Source organism: Rhizophagus irregularis, chromosome 4 (genome assembly GCF_026210795.1).
Source record: "Rhizophagus irregularis chromosome 4, complete sequence".
NCBI lineage: Eukaryota > Fungi > Glomeromycota > Glomeromycetes > Glomerales > Glomeraceae > Rhizophagus > Rhizophagus irregularis.
Genome location: NC_089432.1, coordinates 3,063,450 through 3,079,091, shown reverse-complemented (window position 1 = coordinate 3,079,091; position 15,642 = coordinate 3,063,450). Strand labels below are relative to the sequence as shown.

At 26.8% G+C, this 15,642-nt stretch overlaps 3 protein-coding genes across 3 annotated transcripts; all 3 read right to left on the bottom strand.

The window, feature by feature from the left end:
• Positions 1–1,463: 1,463 nt before the first annotated feature.
• Positions 1,464–3,670, bottom strand: OCT59_023988 (uncharacterized protein; the record flags this gene model as incomplete). Its single annotated transcript, XM_025309600.2, has 5 exons — positions 1,464–2,522; positions 2,593–2,944; positions 3,034–3,218; positions 3,289–3,352; positions 3,422–3,670. The coding sequence occupies 5 exons, from the start codon at positions 3,668–3,670 to the stop codon at positions 1,537–1,539; spliced, it is 1,836 nt and encodes a 611-aa protein (XP_025167739.2). The 3' UTR covers positions 1,464–1,536.
• A 3,468-nt stretch (positions 3,671–7,138) lies between these two features.
• OCT59_023987 (uncharacterized protein) lies at positions 7,139–7,887 on the bottom strand (the record flags this gene model as incomplete). Its single annotated transcript, XM_025311850.2, has 2 exons — positions 7,139–7,396; positions 7,486–7,887. 2 exons carry the CDS (start codon positions 7,885–7,887, stop codon positions 7,139–7,141), a joined length of 660 nt encoding a protein of 219 aa, XP_025167740.2.
• Positions 7,888–12,483: 4,596 nt separating this feature from the next.
• Positions 12,484–14,894, bottom strand: OCT59_023986 (uncharacterized protein; the record flags this gene model as incomplete). The annotated part of the gene is made up of 5 exons (XM_025328184.2): positions 12,484–13,754; positions 13,840–14,164; positions 14,254–14,438; positions 14,535–14,607; positions 14,676–14,894. The coding sequence occupies 5 exons, from the start codon at positions 14,892–14,894 to the stop codon at positions 12,685–12,687; spliced, it is 1,872 nt and encodes a 623-aa protein (XP_025167743.1). The 3' UTR covers positions 12,484–12,684.
• Between the last annotated feature and the right edge of the window lie 748 nt (positions 14,895–15,642).

Sequence of the window (15,642 nt, the reverse complement as noted above, 5' to 3'; positions counted from 1 at the left end):
ATTGTTTTGGATTCATAACTGGTTGAAATTTTATCAAAATGATAAACCAGTTTTACTATATCAATTTATCCAGTTTTTTTTTTAAAATTTGTATTACTGTACAGATCTCATAGTGTAGAACTCAGAGAATAGTAATTCCATTTGGAACCATGGGCATTATGGTCCCACCTTTTTGTCAACCAATTCTAATAGTAACAGTTTGGGACATAGTGGGCTTATTATAGACTCACTATTTTGCTTATAATAATAATCATTTAATAATAATAGTAATAATAATAATATAGTTCATTAGCTATTTTAAAATATTTAGCATTCCAATTATAATAATTAATAAATAAATAAATAAAAATTAAGTGAAAGTAAAAGTGTGTTAGTAAGTATTAACTGTTAAATGTGATGTAAAAGTAATGTCTTATATTAATACTAGTTTAATCAATTAAACTGATTTCAGTATAATTGCTGGTTTATCTGATTTAACTGGTTTTAATATATAACTGTTTTATAACTATTTTCAATTTTTAAGAAGTTAATAAAACTGGTTTTAATCTTTAGTGCAAGAAGTAGAAAAGTGCAAAAAATGGAAAAAAAAGAGCAAAGAGCAGAAATGAGCAAGAAAAAAATCAATAAAAGTTTGATGTATTAAACAGGCAGAAAATCCTTTCATGATTAGAATTTGCATTTACATTTTCACAAACCTCTTTTAAGATAATATAATAAAATGAGAGTTTTATTAATGCTTCAAGCAAGGCTTATTCCTTTTTTTTTTGAAAACAATTTGCCTTCATCTTTTCTTGTAAATTTAGCATAGCACTCTATAAATTTATTTGTAGGACTATTCATATATTAAGTGGAAGGGTAATATATCAGACATTTATAAAGAAAAATTTATTTAATTATAACTAGACTCATAGTATTAGGATGGTACTGACCAGCTTTTTAGAAGTATTGTCATATAAATAACTTTTTAATTTTATTAACTAAACTAGAAATTGTATTCTAACAAATCAATCTAATTATAAATATAGAAAAGCTCTACAGTATAGTAAAAATAATAGTATAGATTTTATTATTGATAAATTGATAAATTACAATTGAAACTGACTGACTGACTAGTTATAGATTTGAGTAAATATTAAAAATTTGATTATGACAAAATGATATTTGGAAAATTTGTTAAACTTAAGCAAAAGCTTTATTACATTTATTAAGATAATATATGCAATTAATTTAATAATATAAAACTTTTTATCTATATCTAACAATGTATTTCAAAGTAAAATATTACAATATAGAAGTATATATACAGTATATAGTATTATATATTTTAAAAAACTAAGGATTTTTTTTAAAAAAATACTATTTAATATTGAGAATGTAAAAAAACCTAGATTTAAAAACGAAAAATATTTACTATTAAATTACCTTGCCAATATTCTTTTATACATTTAACTAACATATTTTTTGTATAATCATTCAAATAATATAAATCTGTTATGTTTTATTAATAAGAACTTAATTTAAAGTATATTTATTATCTTACATTTCATTTGTTATTAGTTCATTTAATTTAATTTTAGCATCATCATTTCCTTGTTCAGCAGATTTTTTATACCAATAAATTGCTTGATTTATATTTTCTTCAATTCCTATTCCATTATCATACATCTTAGCAAGGTTATATTGAGATAAAAAATATCCTAAATTTGCAGCTTTTGCATATAATTCAAATGCTTTTTGATAGTTAACATTAGTACCAATACCTTTTTCATAGCAATATCCCAAATTATTTATTCCAAATACACTACCTAAATTTGCTGCAGCTTGATATAATTCAACTGCTTTTTGATAATTAACATTTGTTCCAAATCCATTTAAGTAACAAGTACCCAAATTATTTATTCCACGTGGAATTCCTAAATTTGCAGCCTCTTGACATAATTCATAAGCTTTTTGCCTATCAATACTAATTCCCATTCCTTTACTATAGCAATATCCTAAACTAGTTATTCCAAATGCATTTCCTAAATTTGCTGATTTTTGATATAATTCAAATGCTTTTTGTTTATTAACATTAATTTTAACCCCAAAATGATTAAATATTCCTAATAAAAAAATAGAATTTGAATTATCCTGATTATTTAATAACCAATTATAAATTTCTCGTGAAGTTATATCATGATTATTGAGATAATTAATAATTTCATATTCTTTTCTTGTTATTACTACATTTTCTAATAAATGAATTATTTCATTAACCATTAATTGAAAATCATTTACATTCAGGTTTGATGAAATTAAAGGTCCTATTTCTTTTATATTAATCCTATTAAAATTTTGAATAATTTGAGACATAGATTCTATATGTAATGATTTATTTATTGTTTTATTAGGAATTTCAAAAATATTCTGTTGTTCATTTGATAAATTTGATAAATTGGTACTTTCTTTTTTAATAATTGCATTCAATTTCTCAACAACCTGATTGATAGTTGGACGATTATTTGGTTCAATATTCCAGCAATCTTAATTTAAATAAACTTGTAATTAATAAAAATTATTATTAATAACCATAATTAACTTAACTATATTTACCAGTGTATATATTAACATAATCTTCAGGGGTATTAGGAATTGGTTTCTCTCTAAGACCTTGTAATATTTCTATAACCAAATCATCATTGTATGATTCATTACGAAAAGGTGGTTGGCCACTAGATATTTCCCAAAAGAGTATGCCAATACTGTAAATATCACTCTTTTGATTTAATGAATATACTTGTATTTGATTATTGCTATGACTTTTTATATTAAAATTTTGTGGATCAACGTAGGCGAACATTTTAGATAAATTTGATTGAATATTGGTAGATTCCTCAACCCTTATTGACAATCCGAAATCGGCCAATTTGATGATATTCCTATGAACTAATATACTATTAGAGTGCTATTATTAAAGGCAATAAATAAGTGTGTAATATTAGGTATATAACTTTAGAACATAATTAACAAAACGAAAGTATGTAAATAACCTACCAAATCACGATGTACAATTTTTTTATTATGTAACCATGATATAGCATTAGATAACTGAAGCGCCAAATTTAACTTATCATTCCAAGTAAGATTTTCAAAACGTTCACTTAAATAATTTCGAAGGGTGCCACTATCAGCATACTCCATCACTAGCAAATATTTTTTCGAATCATCACTTTGGTTTTCTTTTGAGATAAAAAAATATTTTAGATTTTTTTTAATTATAATATAAAGTTATTAAAATATTTATAATACCTGTTGAAATTCCATAAAAGTGAATGATATTCTCATGAAAATCAACCTCACGTTGAAGCTTAAGCTAAACCAAAAATAGAATTATAAATTAGCAACATATCATATTAAAAGAAGGAAATATTTTTATAATTACTTCATTAACAATTTCTTTAGCAATGATATTGAAATTAATAAAAGATTTCAATATTATATAACCATGAGAATTTTTCAAATTTGCACGATAGACATTTCCGAAACTTTCAACCCCAATTTCTTGAATATTATTAAAATGTTTATAATCATAATATTTAATTTGTTTATTAACAATAGATTCTTCAATCCAATTAATCCACTCATTTGAATTATCAATAATTTTAAGTTCAGTGTTATTAACGTTAAACATTGTTTAAATATAGAAAAGTGTTTATTGCGGGAATTTTTTTTTTTATAGTTTAAAAAGGAAAAAAAAAAAATTTTCTTACTATTTATAGAAATTGGCGTAATGACTAAATTTGTGTAATTTGTAACACGCAGCAGAATGTCCTTACGTCAGATTGTTCGTTAATAATGTGGCGTAACGACTCCTAAACTTTTTTTTAACTCTCATGTATCGAGTTTATCAATTTTTTTTTCTTTTTTAAGTCTACAAAAAGTTTAAACAAAGTGTATGTACAGAAATATGTCGATCGCAATAATTTTTTAAAAATCAGTTTAATAAAAGATTTCATTTCACAATAGAATTTTCAAACAAATATCTTTAAATAGATTAATATGATTGAAATTGTTAGTAATTTGTGTTGACAGCTTTTTATCCACCAGTAATTTAGTAATATTATTTTAATTCCATTAAATGTCATTTGTTTTTTTTTTACGAAAAAATTGAAGCTTTTTTTTTCGTAAAATTTTAAAAAAATGATGCTGAGATGTATAACAAATTAAATAAAAAAGAGAAATATTACTGTAAATTTAATTAATTACTTAAAAGTACTAACCGGTAACCGTTGAAAGTCCAGAGCGAAAGATAAAACTAAAATTAGCGATTTCATTGGATGACGTCACGTGAGGGACAGACGAATTCACGTGGTCGATCATTTTTCATAGTACATATATGGTCTTTCGCTTCGCTACGGACAGTTAACCTTTTACAATTTAAATTTGCATCCAAGAAGCGTCATTTAATTATTAAAACAGAAACATGTGAAATTTTGAGAAATTCTTGAGTGAATTGTATGCTAATAAATACAATTTACGCTACTTCTCATGATCTTACATACTGCGCAGTATAGGTCGGTTTATTTTCTTTAATTTTTTTTTTGTTCTATCATAAAGTTTAATATTTATTTATAGATGAAGTTATTTAAGTTAAATAGTGAATTATATGCTCATACTTTTTGCTACAAATTCACTTGAATAGGTTCAAACATCATCGCCTCACAGAGATACGATCTTGAGACTAAAAATTGTATACCACATATTTTTAAACAACAGAAAAAAAAAATTTAGATGTAAAATAGTTTTAACAGTAATAATTTTTCTTTGGAATGGAATATAAGGCCTATGAGAGGAATTTTATTGGTAATAATAATGATGTAATGTTTTGTTTTTGGTGTATATATACAGTATATATATTATATTTTTGTTAGTAACGCGCATTTCTTTATTAACTTTATATATCAAAATAATACAAAAAGTATACAAAAGAAATACATATAGTCTCTTAACTCCATAGTTAAACTTTTGGATGCGTTACCAAAGCAACACTACAGGGCGACTGAATGAAACGACTACTCCATGTATATATATTAATAAGAAATATCTATAAGACTATAACTAAACTAAATAATCATCACCGCTAACCCTATAAAAAAAGAATGTCCGGAAATTGTAGCTGAAAACGTCCGGAAAATGTTTATTTGTCTGGAATATGTCCGGAATATTGCAATATTCCGGACGTTGGAAAATTTCCATTTTCCGGAAAATGTCCAGAAAATGTCTAGGAGGGTTCAGACCCAGCGTCCAGAAAGTGTCCGGAATATTGCAATTTTCTGGACGTTTTCCGGACACACGGACATTTTCCGGATGTTTTTAGCTACAATTTCCGGACATTTTTTTTTTACAGGGTAAACTAAACTAACCTAAATAAAATATACAAAAATAATAAAAGAGCCCACTCCAGTTCCCGAGTCACCGTAGCCGAAACTACTTTATAAGGTTACTTGAATCACGGTTCTTAGTCCGCAGTCGAAGGGAATGCCCTATAAAAAATAAATGTCCAGAAAATGTCTTTGAAAATGTCCAAAATTGTCCAGAATAAATCTGGCATGTCCAGAAATTGTCCGGAAAACGCCTATTCTTTGCTACAAATTTGATACCTAAAATTTTGACATATCCGGACTTTGTCCAGAATATATCCAGAATTTGTCCAGTATAAAATTTTGGACAAATTCCAGACAGATAAACCTGAACAAATTCTGGACATAGTAAAAATTCAGATAATTTGAACTGGACAAATTCTGGACGCTACTTCCAAAAAAGGATAAATTAATTTTGTAAAAAAATGCAAAAAGCACAAGACTGACATTCATAACCTTCTTTGTCATACTAATTAAATTTGCTGAGCAGGCAAAAATACTATATATCTATGATATAAAACTTTAGATTAAAAGCAATTATAATGATGGTCACCTGTTGATCATCTTTTTGTGCCAAATTTTATGAAAAAATATTTCAGGTCAATTTCTGGACAAATTCTGGACAAAATGAGTGTCCGGTAACGAGTGTGTTTTTGGAACAATTTCCGGACATGGTACCTGGCATTTTCTGGACATTTTCTGGACAATTATTTAGACAAATTTTCTGGACAATTTCTGGACAATTTCCGGACACTTATTTTTTATAGGGATGATACTCTTTCCATATCCTAACCCTCATAAACTAAATCTATGTTCATTTATCAGAATTATTTCCTGGCAACATTACGATATCTACGGCGTATATCCCTGAAAAATCCAATTTTCGAAAATCCGGTAATAATTATTCAAAGAGTGCGAAATAAAACAGCGATTAATTAAATAGAACAATGGTTTATCGCACTTTTCAAAATTGTGCTACCCCTATAAACCATCTAATAAAAAAACTATTAGATTACAGGACGATTACCGGACAAAAATTGGACAATGTTGTCCTGTAATCGTCCTGTAATCGTCCTGCAATCATAATCACTCAATCATCACAATGTACATAGAATTCTGAAAACTGCGATAAATAGGATGCCAACGATGTTTTTTCGATGTTTATTAGAACAAGTATACTTGTCTATATTTATTCATATTTGGTGTATATATACAGTATATTGTATTCTTTTAAAGATTAAAATTATATTCTAATTTTGAAATCAAAGATCACTCGAGATTGGTCACTACATATGGAGATATTAATGGTCAAGCTAAAAAAAATAGAGAATTAATAGGATTAATGTATTGGACGAAATTACTCATCAATCAGTGATTCTAATCATTGGATAGGTATCATTTCAGTTAGAAACATACTCATATATATGTCAAATTATTTATAAGAACTATATTTGAATTTAATATTCATATAGATGGTATATATTAAAGTCCCTCAATTTTATTTCCAATTTTAATAAAATTTTAGATATATAGATATACTAAATCGTACCGAGAAATTTATTATGTAAGATTATATCTCTCAAGTTATTTGTATCAAAAAAAAAAGTCTAGATAACATTAGATCAAAAAGTCATTACATATGAAAGATAAGTAAATAATAAATGGATTTAATATTAAATTCAAAATAAATTCAAAAAAAAAAAAGTGATAACTGCTTTCATTACCGTCATACTAACAGGTTAAAATAAATAAGGAATAAACCTTTTTCTTTGTTTTGAATACAAATCCCATTCTTTTCCAAACCTTTGTTTTAACACTTTCTCTTCACCTAAAACTCTGTGCCTTCCTAAATATAAATATATGAAAGCCCATGCAGCATAAGTATACCAACTATATACGAAAAATGAAAAATCGACGGGAGAATAAATTGGAATATAATAATGAAGTTGATAAGTCACATATAAAACAATAGGTGTCATTAACATAATTGCAGTATACTAAAAAAATAATAAAAAATAATAAACAAAAAATATTAATAAAGTTACATTATTGTATTATTGATAAACCATTTAAAAATATAACTTACCGAAGGATGAATTAATAGAGCATAAGGACCTGTATCAACTAATTTATGATTTTTGAGAATGGTAACATTAAACGTAAAATATTCTCTCAATGTGTAAAAACTCCATAATCTTAAAGAACACCCGAGAATGGTTATTATATAAAATACGATGTCATAAAATGACCATTCGCTAAATCGAACATTTATAATAGCAACGCCATCATTTTCTTGTTGATACATAATGTAAATATAAGATAATATACATAATGACCACATGATTACAAATGGATATGGAAGAGATAATAATACTTTTTCTGAAAAAGTAGTTTTAATTTTTGATAAGTTTGGGAGCGGAGTTGGTGGTAATGAAGATTTCATTACGATACAATAAAGAAGTAAATATGCGATAAGTTTTGAAATCATTTTTTTTTTATGATGAACTTTCTTGAGTCGTTTTTTTTATGGTGAACTTTATTGAATCTTGAGTCGTTTTTATAATAATGTGAGAAGATAATTATAATAAAGGTCATATGCGAAAAAAAGTATATTATTTTGCATTTTTAAGACTTTTAAGGTATTTTAAGTAAAAATCACATTTAAGTAAAATTTTAAGGTCAAAGAGTATGACATACGCAGTAGTAGTTTGTAAAGGTAGTTAAATGACATTTGCAAATACACAGAAAACCTCAAATGTACATAATTTTGATGATAATAACAACAATAAAGAAAAAAAAGGAAAAGAAAATCACTTACAGAATAATAGTTAAAGAACATGAACTTAAGGAAACGATCATGTAAACTAATCAACGTGAATTAAATCTAAACATAAATAATTCGCTATTAATATTATACTTATTTTAGACGTTATACATATATAACTAAGCATAATAAATTCTATAGTCCTAGAAATGGAAAGACATTGTATTTATTTATAATTTAGATTAACGCTTACAGCTAGTACTACATACAAGATCGGCTTGCTAACGCAATTTATTATAGTCGATCACCGATGCAAATTAACTAAAATAAAATAGCTAAAAAAATAAAATTTAAATAATTTTCAAATTTTTTTTTTAAAAAAAACATTAAAATATTAGTAAAAAACCGGGAAAAAAGGTGCTTACCATAAAAAGAACGATTTAGCTTAAAAAAGAAGGAAAGAAAAAAGAAACGTTCTGCTGCGCCGATCGCATGCTAAAACTTTTTCGTTAGTATTAGCCATCGAACGTGCACGTGACCCCAACAAGCCAACATAGAATAGATCGAGCACTGACTTTCCATCAAATTATTTATAGAGTAGTCTAATTATCAATACTTCCTTTAAATAATATATTGTTTAATTTTAATCAAATTAATAAAACGGAGCTTTTCTTAATACGAGATTTTGTTTACAGGATTTTTGATTTTTTATTTTTTTTGCTATTATAATTATATAAAAATTTTTTAATTGTTTTATTTGAACGTTTTCTTCTTTTTCTCTATCCTCGTTTAAGCAGAATAAACATATGATAATTATTATTTATGATTTGATTTTATATCGATGTAATAATTTCTTTTGAATTTGCAATTAAGATATTTTAAACTATTTCTTAAATAGTTTTACTAAATTTATAAAGATTTAATGTAAAATATAAGTAATGAGAATTTTTTCAATTTTCATGGAATTTTCCAAATCAGTAAAGAATATTTTAGGGGTTCAAAGAGGAATATGGAGATCATTCAAAAAAGATATAGTGGTGATTTGTGGAAGGTCGCTTTGCATGGGATATACAAATTTTACATTTTCGTCTCCAGAGATAGTCCTCCGCTTTGCTCCGGACAATAAATAAACCTTATAAAAACCAATCGAAAAACTTTTCGCATTCTTGGAATAGTGTTCTCTGAAAACAAAGCATGCTGTTACGAGATGATCGAGAATAAGACCCGAAGCCCAACCACTCCCAAAAGTGTAGACATAAGAAGGCAAATAAATAAAGCAGTGTAACTTATCTAAATAAAACTATATAAAACTGTAAAATTACAAACCGCCTAACAAAACTAACCTAAAGTAACATTAATATGATATTTACTACGTTTATGTTTTTTTTTTGTAACCATTTATTAGTATTATAAGATTTATACAATATAAATGATTATGACATAGACGCAAAAGCATAATATCAATAAGGTATCTATCTAAAAACTTTTGAAACTATACCATAAAAGACTAACTAAATAGAACCCCATTTAATAAAGCGCTAAAATCATACTATATTGCATATTTATTCACTCCCTTCGCTATTATCATCCCCTCGAGAACCTTGAATTTGCGCAACACGTTTCTTGTTTTCATTAGTATTATCACCTTCCTTTAATAATTTACCTGTTTATTATCATTAATTTCCTTAATTCTGTCACTAAAAACTTCATTTAATTTGTTAAAATCATCAATCCTGTCGTTCAAATCTCCTTTTGATCTGTTAGACCGTCCCTTGTATCATAAAATTGTTCGTCATCCGACTTCTCCGATACATTATTGTTTGGCCTCGTCTTGTAGATCCTCTGTGACTTGAAATTGCCGTCCTTCCATTAAGTTTGTCTTGACTTTTTAATTGTAGCCCTTGCCCTATTTCATCTTCCATTCCCGATTTGTAGACCGCGTTCATTATTTCATTTTCGTTGTTAAAGTATAAAAGGATATATTTAATTTTGTTAATCCTAATAACTTTTCCGAAAAATCCTCAGTATTTCTTAATATTTTTAATAATTTCTCCATCAGTGATATCATTTCCTGCTACAATTTTCTTAACTGCTCGCCAACTAAATTTCTTAGTTCACGTGGCGTTGAATCAGGATCAAACATCTGGAAAAAATATTGACGACCGTTCCTAATAATTGTAATATTAGCCCATCCTCGAGTCCTCGCGTGTAAGTATTTTAATACTCTTTGGTAAACGAAGCTTGATTCGTCTTGTACTTATAACTTCTTTTGATCGTAATTTTCTCCGCGTAATCTCAGTGATCATTCCATTTGGGTAATTTTGTGTATCTGAATTTTCCGACTTTTACGCCTCCTGCTTGAAAATTTTTCTTTGTTTGACCCGAGTTATTCTTAACTTTTTTGTGAGATAAACTCGTGCCTTGTTCTTTCTTCTTTTCCTTGAATTTTTCGGTAATAATTCTAACTTCTTCTTTTTCTAATTTCATTCGTTCCTTGACCGTTACATCAACTTCTAACTCCCTAATACGTCTGTAATCGTTTCTTTATATTTTTCTAATCCTCGTACCCTATTTTCTAAATCCAGTATGGTCTGTTTTAAATTTTCTACTTTTTAAAGCAATATTATTCGTTCTTTCTCTGATAATTCAGTTGCCATTTTGTTTAATTTTTCTTCCAAACAACGTAACTCTGAGTTTTTGCTGCGGCCCCCTGGAAGAGACGAAAAGTTTTTTTCAAAAGCTTCGGCATTATTTTCCTAATAACTTGACCACCCATAATATTAAAAAGGTTCCTATATGTTACGACTGGCGCGGACGCAAACCTGGTGAAAATATTATTCTAGACTACTGCTCGTTCGTACTTGTATAATAAAACTTATGCAAACACTTGTCTTCTATACCCAAATACTTCTTGTAAATCTCTTCTATAAATTTGTTAGTAACCTCTTCCTGCGTTGAACTTGTGTTTTTAGACATATTTGTGTATTATTTAATAAAAATAAAAGCTTGTTCACTTGGAACAGATGTAGAAGGTATACCTATATAATCACGTGCAATTTGGATAAAAGTGGATAATGTGACTTTTCTTCGTAAAAAAATGGCGCTTTTTTTTCGTAAAAGAAAAGAAAATATTTTTACTTTTATTATAATCATGAAATTTTCTATTACTTAAGAGGAATAATAATTATAACTATTATTATAAATGAATTTGGATTACAAGGAGTTAAAATATTAAAAAGCTATGTAAATGTAATAATTATTTAAAAAAAATCCGTTGTTCCCTATTATTCCCTATTTACTTAATAAAGCCTAGTACAATAAAGAAAATGAAAATTAATGACTAATGCTTGCTAAGTAACTAACTAAAGTTTGTGTTCCCTGTAAAAAAATGTTGATCCATGTTTTATATTTCCATGTTTTTTCCGTGAATGTATGAATGTATCATTTTCACGAAAGTCACGGAGGAATAATGGAAATATTCGGATAAAAATTTTTTGTGCAATGATAGCTTGTTTCCCATTATTTAGTTGTTATAGGATAATACAAACGTTTTTATTAGATTTTCCCGATTACCAATATGTAATGATCTACTATATTAAAAACAGTCTTAGGATTTTCCATCGTCACAGACTTTACAGAAACTTCAAGATCGTAGCGATGGCTTAATGCGCAGTAACTGCGTTATAAATACATAGTGACCGCATTATGTAATCGTAAAGAAATTACATATATGCAGTTACTGCGCATTAAGCCATCGCTACGATCTTGAAGTTTCTGTATAGGATTTACAGTTACAGATTTACAATTATCATAGAGAATTCAATCCCGTAAACTAAGAAGGATGAATTTTTATGTGACAAAGTCGGGTAGATCCGAATCGGCCCATAAAGTGACAGAAAAAAGTCCAAAAGAAATAATCTGAAAAAAAAATCAAACAAACAAGGGTACAAACCGTCTGAAAGCTGATTGAAATAAAAAAGATGATCTTATAGAAAATATTAGCTGGAAATTCGATTTGAGTTTTTAAGAATAAAGGTTGAAACAGTCCAAAAAAACCTTAACCAGTTAATTAACCGGTTAATATGAAATTTTTTTTTGCTGAAATTATCAAGTCTCTGGGCCGCATTAAGTAATCCGACCAGAATTATGGATTTATGGTCAAAATAGTTTTAACCGGTTAAACATTAACCGGTTCCAACCTCGTGTATTAAGAAATTTTGCTCTAAAAATTTGAAGAGGCAGTAATGTAAACTTTATAACACCCTTAAATACTACAAGTTTTGCGCAACTCAAAAAAATGTGAAACATTCAGCTTTTTTTAATCATATTATAGTACGCTTACAGGATTTTTTTATTTTATTTATTTTTTTTAAAAAATTTACTTATTGCCATTACATTATTATAATATTCGAGATGAAAATTTTTTTTTTTTGTGTAGATTTTTTTAAAAATCATTGCATCATAATGCACTTTGGTCATAGCAATTACAACAATACGGGAAAGTATGTACAAATTAGACTTTTAAATTATTTTGCATGAAGAATTTTCTTTTCTTTTCATAATTTTCCTAAGTTTATCTAATTGAGATGTAGCAATTAGATTACCTTGTTCAGCAGATTTTTCATACCAATACATTGCTTGATTTATATTTTTTTTAACTCCTTTTCCTATTTCATACATAAAAGCAAGATTACATTGAGCTATATTATGTCCCAAGCTTGCTGACTCTTTAAACAATTTAAATGCGTTTCTGAAATTAACCTTAGTTCCAATTCCATAATAATAACAATATCCCAACATTACAATTCCACCTAAACATTCTCCATCAGCTGATTTTCTAAATAATTCAAACGCTTTTTGATAATCTTTATCAATTCCATTTCCGTTTAGATATAAAAGACCAAGATTACACATAGCTATCACACTTCCATTACGTGCGACCTCTTCGTACCAATGAAAAGCTATTCTAAAATCTTTTTTAATATCTGTTTCTCTATCATAACATTGAATAATTTTTAATTGTCCCGTTGAATAATCTCTATTAATGAATTTTTCTAAATATTTAAATGCCAATTTTTCATCTTTTACAGTTCCAATACCAAATTCATAACATTTTCCAACATAATATTGTGCCAACAGATGATCTTGTTCGGATGCATTAATAAATAGACGAAATGCTTTCTCTTCATTTTTAATAGTCCCAATTCCTAAATAACTAAAATATCCAAGTAAAAAAATAAAATTTGGATTATTTTGATTATTTAATATCTTGTTACGAATTTCTTCTGCATTTATATCAAAATTACTGAGATAATTAAGAAAAAGGTAAGGTTGCTCTTTCCCTTCATTTGTTATTTCACATATTTTCATTAATATATCATTAACCATTTCACATAAATCTTCATCAACAGTTGAATTTATTGATGTATAATTATTAATTAATGATTCTTCATTTAATGAAGTTGAATTTTCATTTGATATTTGGTAAGTTATATTATCAATATTTTCATTTTGTTGATAAATAATTGTTTTTAATCTTTTGACGACTTCGTTAACAGACGGTCGATTGTCCGGTTCACCATCCCAACACTCTAAATATATATCAAAGTTATATGAAACATAAAATTTTATAATAAATTTAGTCATAATATTTTTAAATTTTATCGTTATACTTACCAGTATAAAGTTTCTCATAATCAATAGAAGTATTAGGAATAATTTTTTCTCTAAGACCTTGTAAAATTCGCACGGCTAAATTGACATCAGACTCGTCTTCAAAAGGTGGTTTACCACTTGATATCTCCCATAAGAGTACACCAACACTGTAAACATCGCTTTTTTTATTTAATGAGTATGATAGTATGTTGAATTTTTTTGGTTCAATGTAAGGAATCATACTAAATGATTTTGTATGTGATTTTGATACTACTTCAATTTCTTTTGATAAGCTAAAATCTGCCAACTTTATAGAATTTTGATGTACCAATATATTACAGGAGTGCTATCATAAAATGTTTACAATATTTTAGTAAATATACGTCGATCAAGTTAAATTCACGATGTTTATTTTAATATGCATTAATTATTTACCAAGTCACTATGCACAATATCATCATCATGTAAAAATGATATAGCACAGGTAAGCTGGTATGCCAGATTCCATTTATCATTCCAGGTAAGACCTTCAAAGTTTTTTTTTAAATAATTTCGAAGATTACCCCCGTCGGCGTACTCCATTACTAATAAATAATTTTTTGATTGATCAATTTCATTTTCTAACGAATGAGAAAATAAAAAATATACATATATTAGCTTTTTTTTATAAAAAATCAAATAATCTAACTAATTTAATTTAAATTAATTTATCTTACCCGAATTAAGTTTTGTAATCCCATAAAAGCGAATAATGTTATGATGGACATTTACGTCTGTTTGACGTTTAAGCTAAATTATGAATAAAATTTATGATTTACGTGCTTGAATGTGTATAATAAAAATATATATATAAATACCTCACAAACGATCTTTTCTAGAGTGAATTCGTTAAAATTAAAAAAAGATTTCAACGCTAAATAATGTTGTGTATTTTTACAATTAGCACGAAATACTCTTCCGAAATTTCCGATACCAATTTCTTCGATATTATTAAAATTTTCATATTCATAATATTTAATAATTTTTTTTGAGATGGCCTCCTCCACCCAATAATTTGTACTCCTAGCATTATTCATTTTGATGTTATCAATTATGTGTTTGTATTAAAAAAATTTTAAAAGACTTACGAAAATAAAATCCTTATTTATAGGAATTTTTTTCATTAAAATGTCGAACAAATATGATCGGCACAAAACTATTAATAGCTAAATTCACTGGTAAATCAAGAGCTTATAAGGAAATTAATAAAATGCGCTATATTGTATAGTATCATTAATTTATAATTAGAATGAATAAAAAGGTCGAGGTGTTTCAAGTTATAAGCGAAATTATTGCATATAATGGTCTCTTTTATTATTTCCTTTTCTGAAAATTAAGAACTAATTAAGAAAAAAATTATCGGTAAAATCGGAAAAATCGGACGTATTCCGCATGATCATCTCGATTTTGTTCTTATTTAAATAGTGAATCAAAGTTGAAGCAGAGATAATGATTATTAACAATCTGGTAACAATGAAACGAGTTTTAACTGATATGTTTGAATATATCTAAAAAAGGTAAATAAAGAAAATCCCTCTGGTTGGACCTTTCATTTACTAATCAAAATGTAATGTGTTATTCAACAAATTAATATATACTATAAAGTTATAGTTTAATACATGAGGTAATCTTGGCACACTTTGTTGAACTTGAGTCCGCGCAAAGCAAAATGACGTTAAAACTAAGTTAGTACTAAATGATTTTCCATTCACGTGTTTGTGATGTATTTAATTTTACTGGCAGGAAATATATATTTAATTAGCTAGTGTATTATTTTCTGGTGAC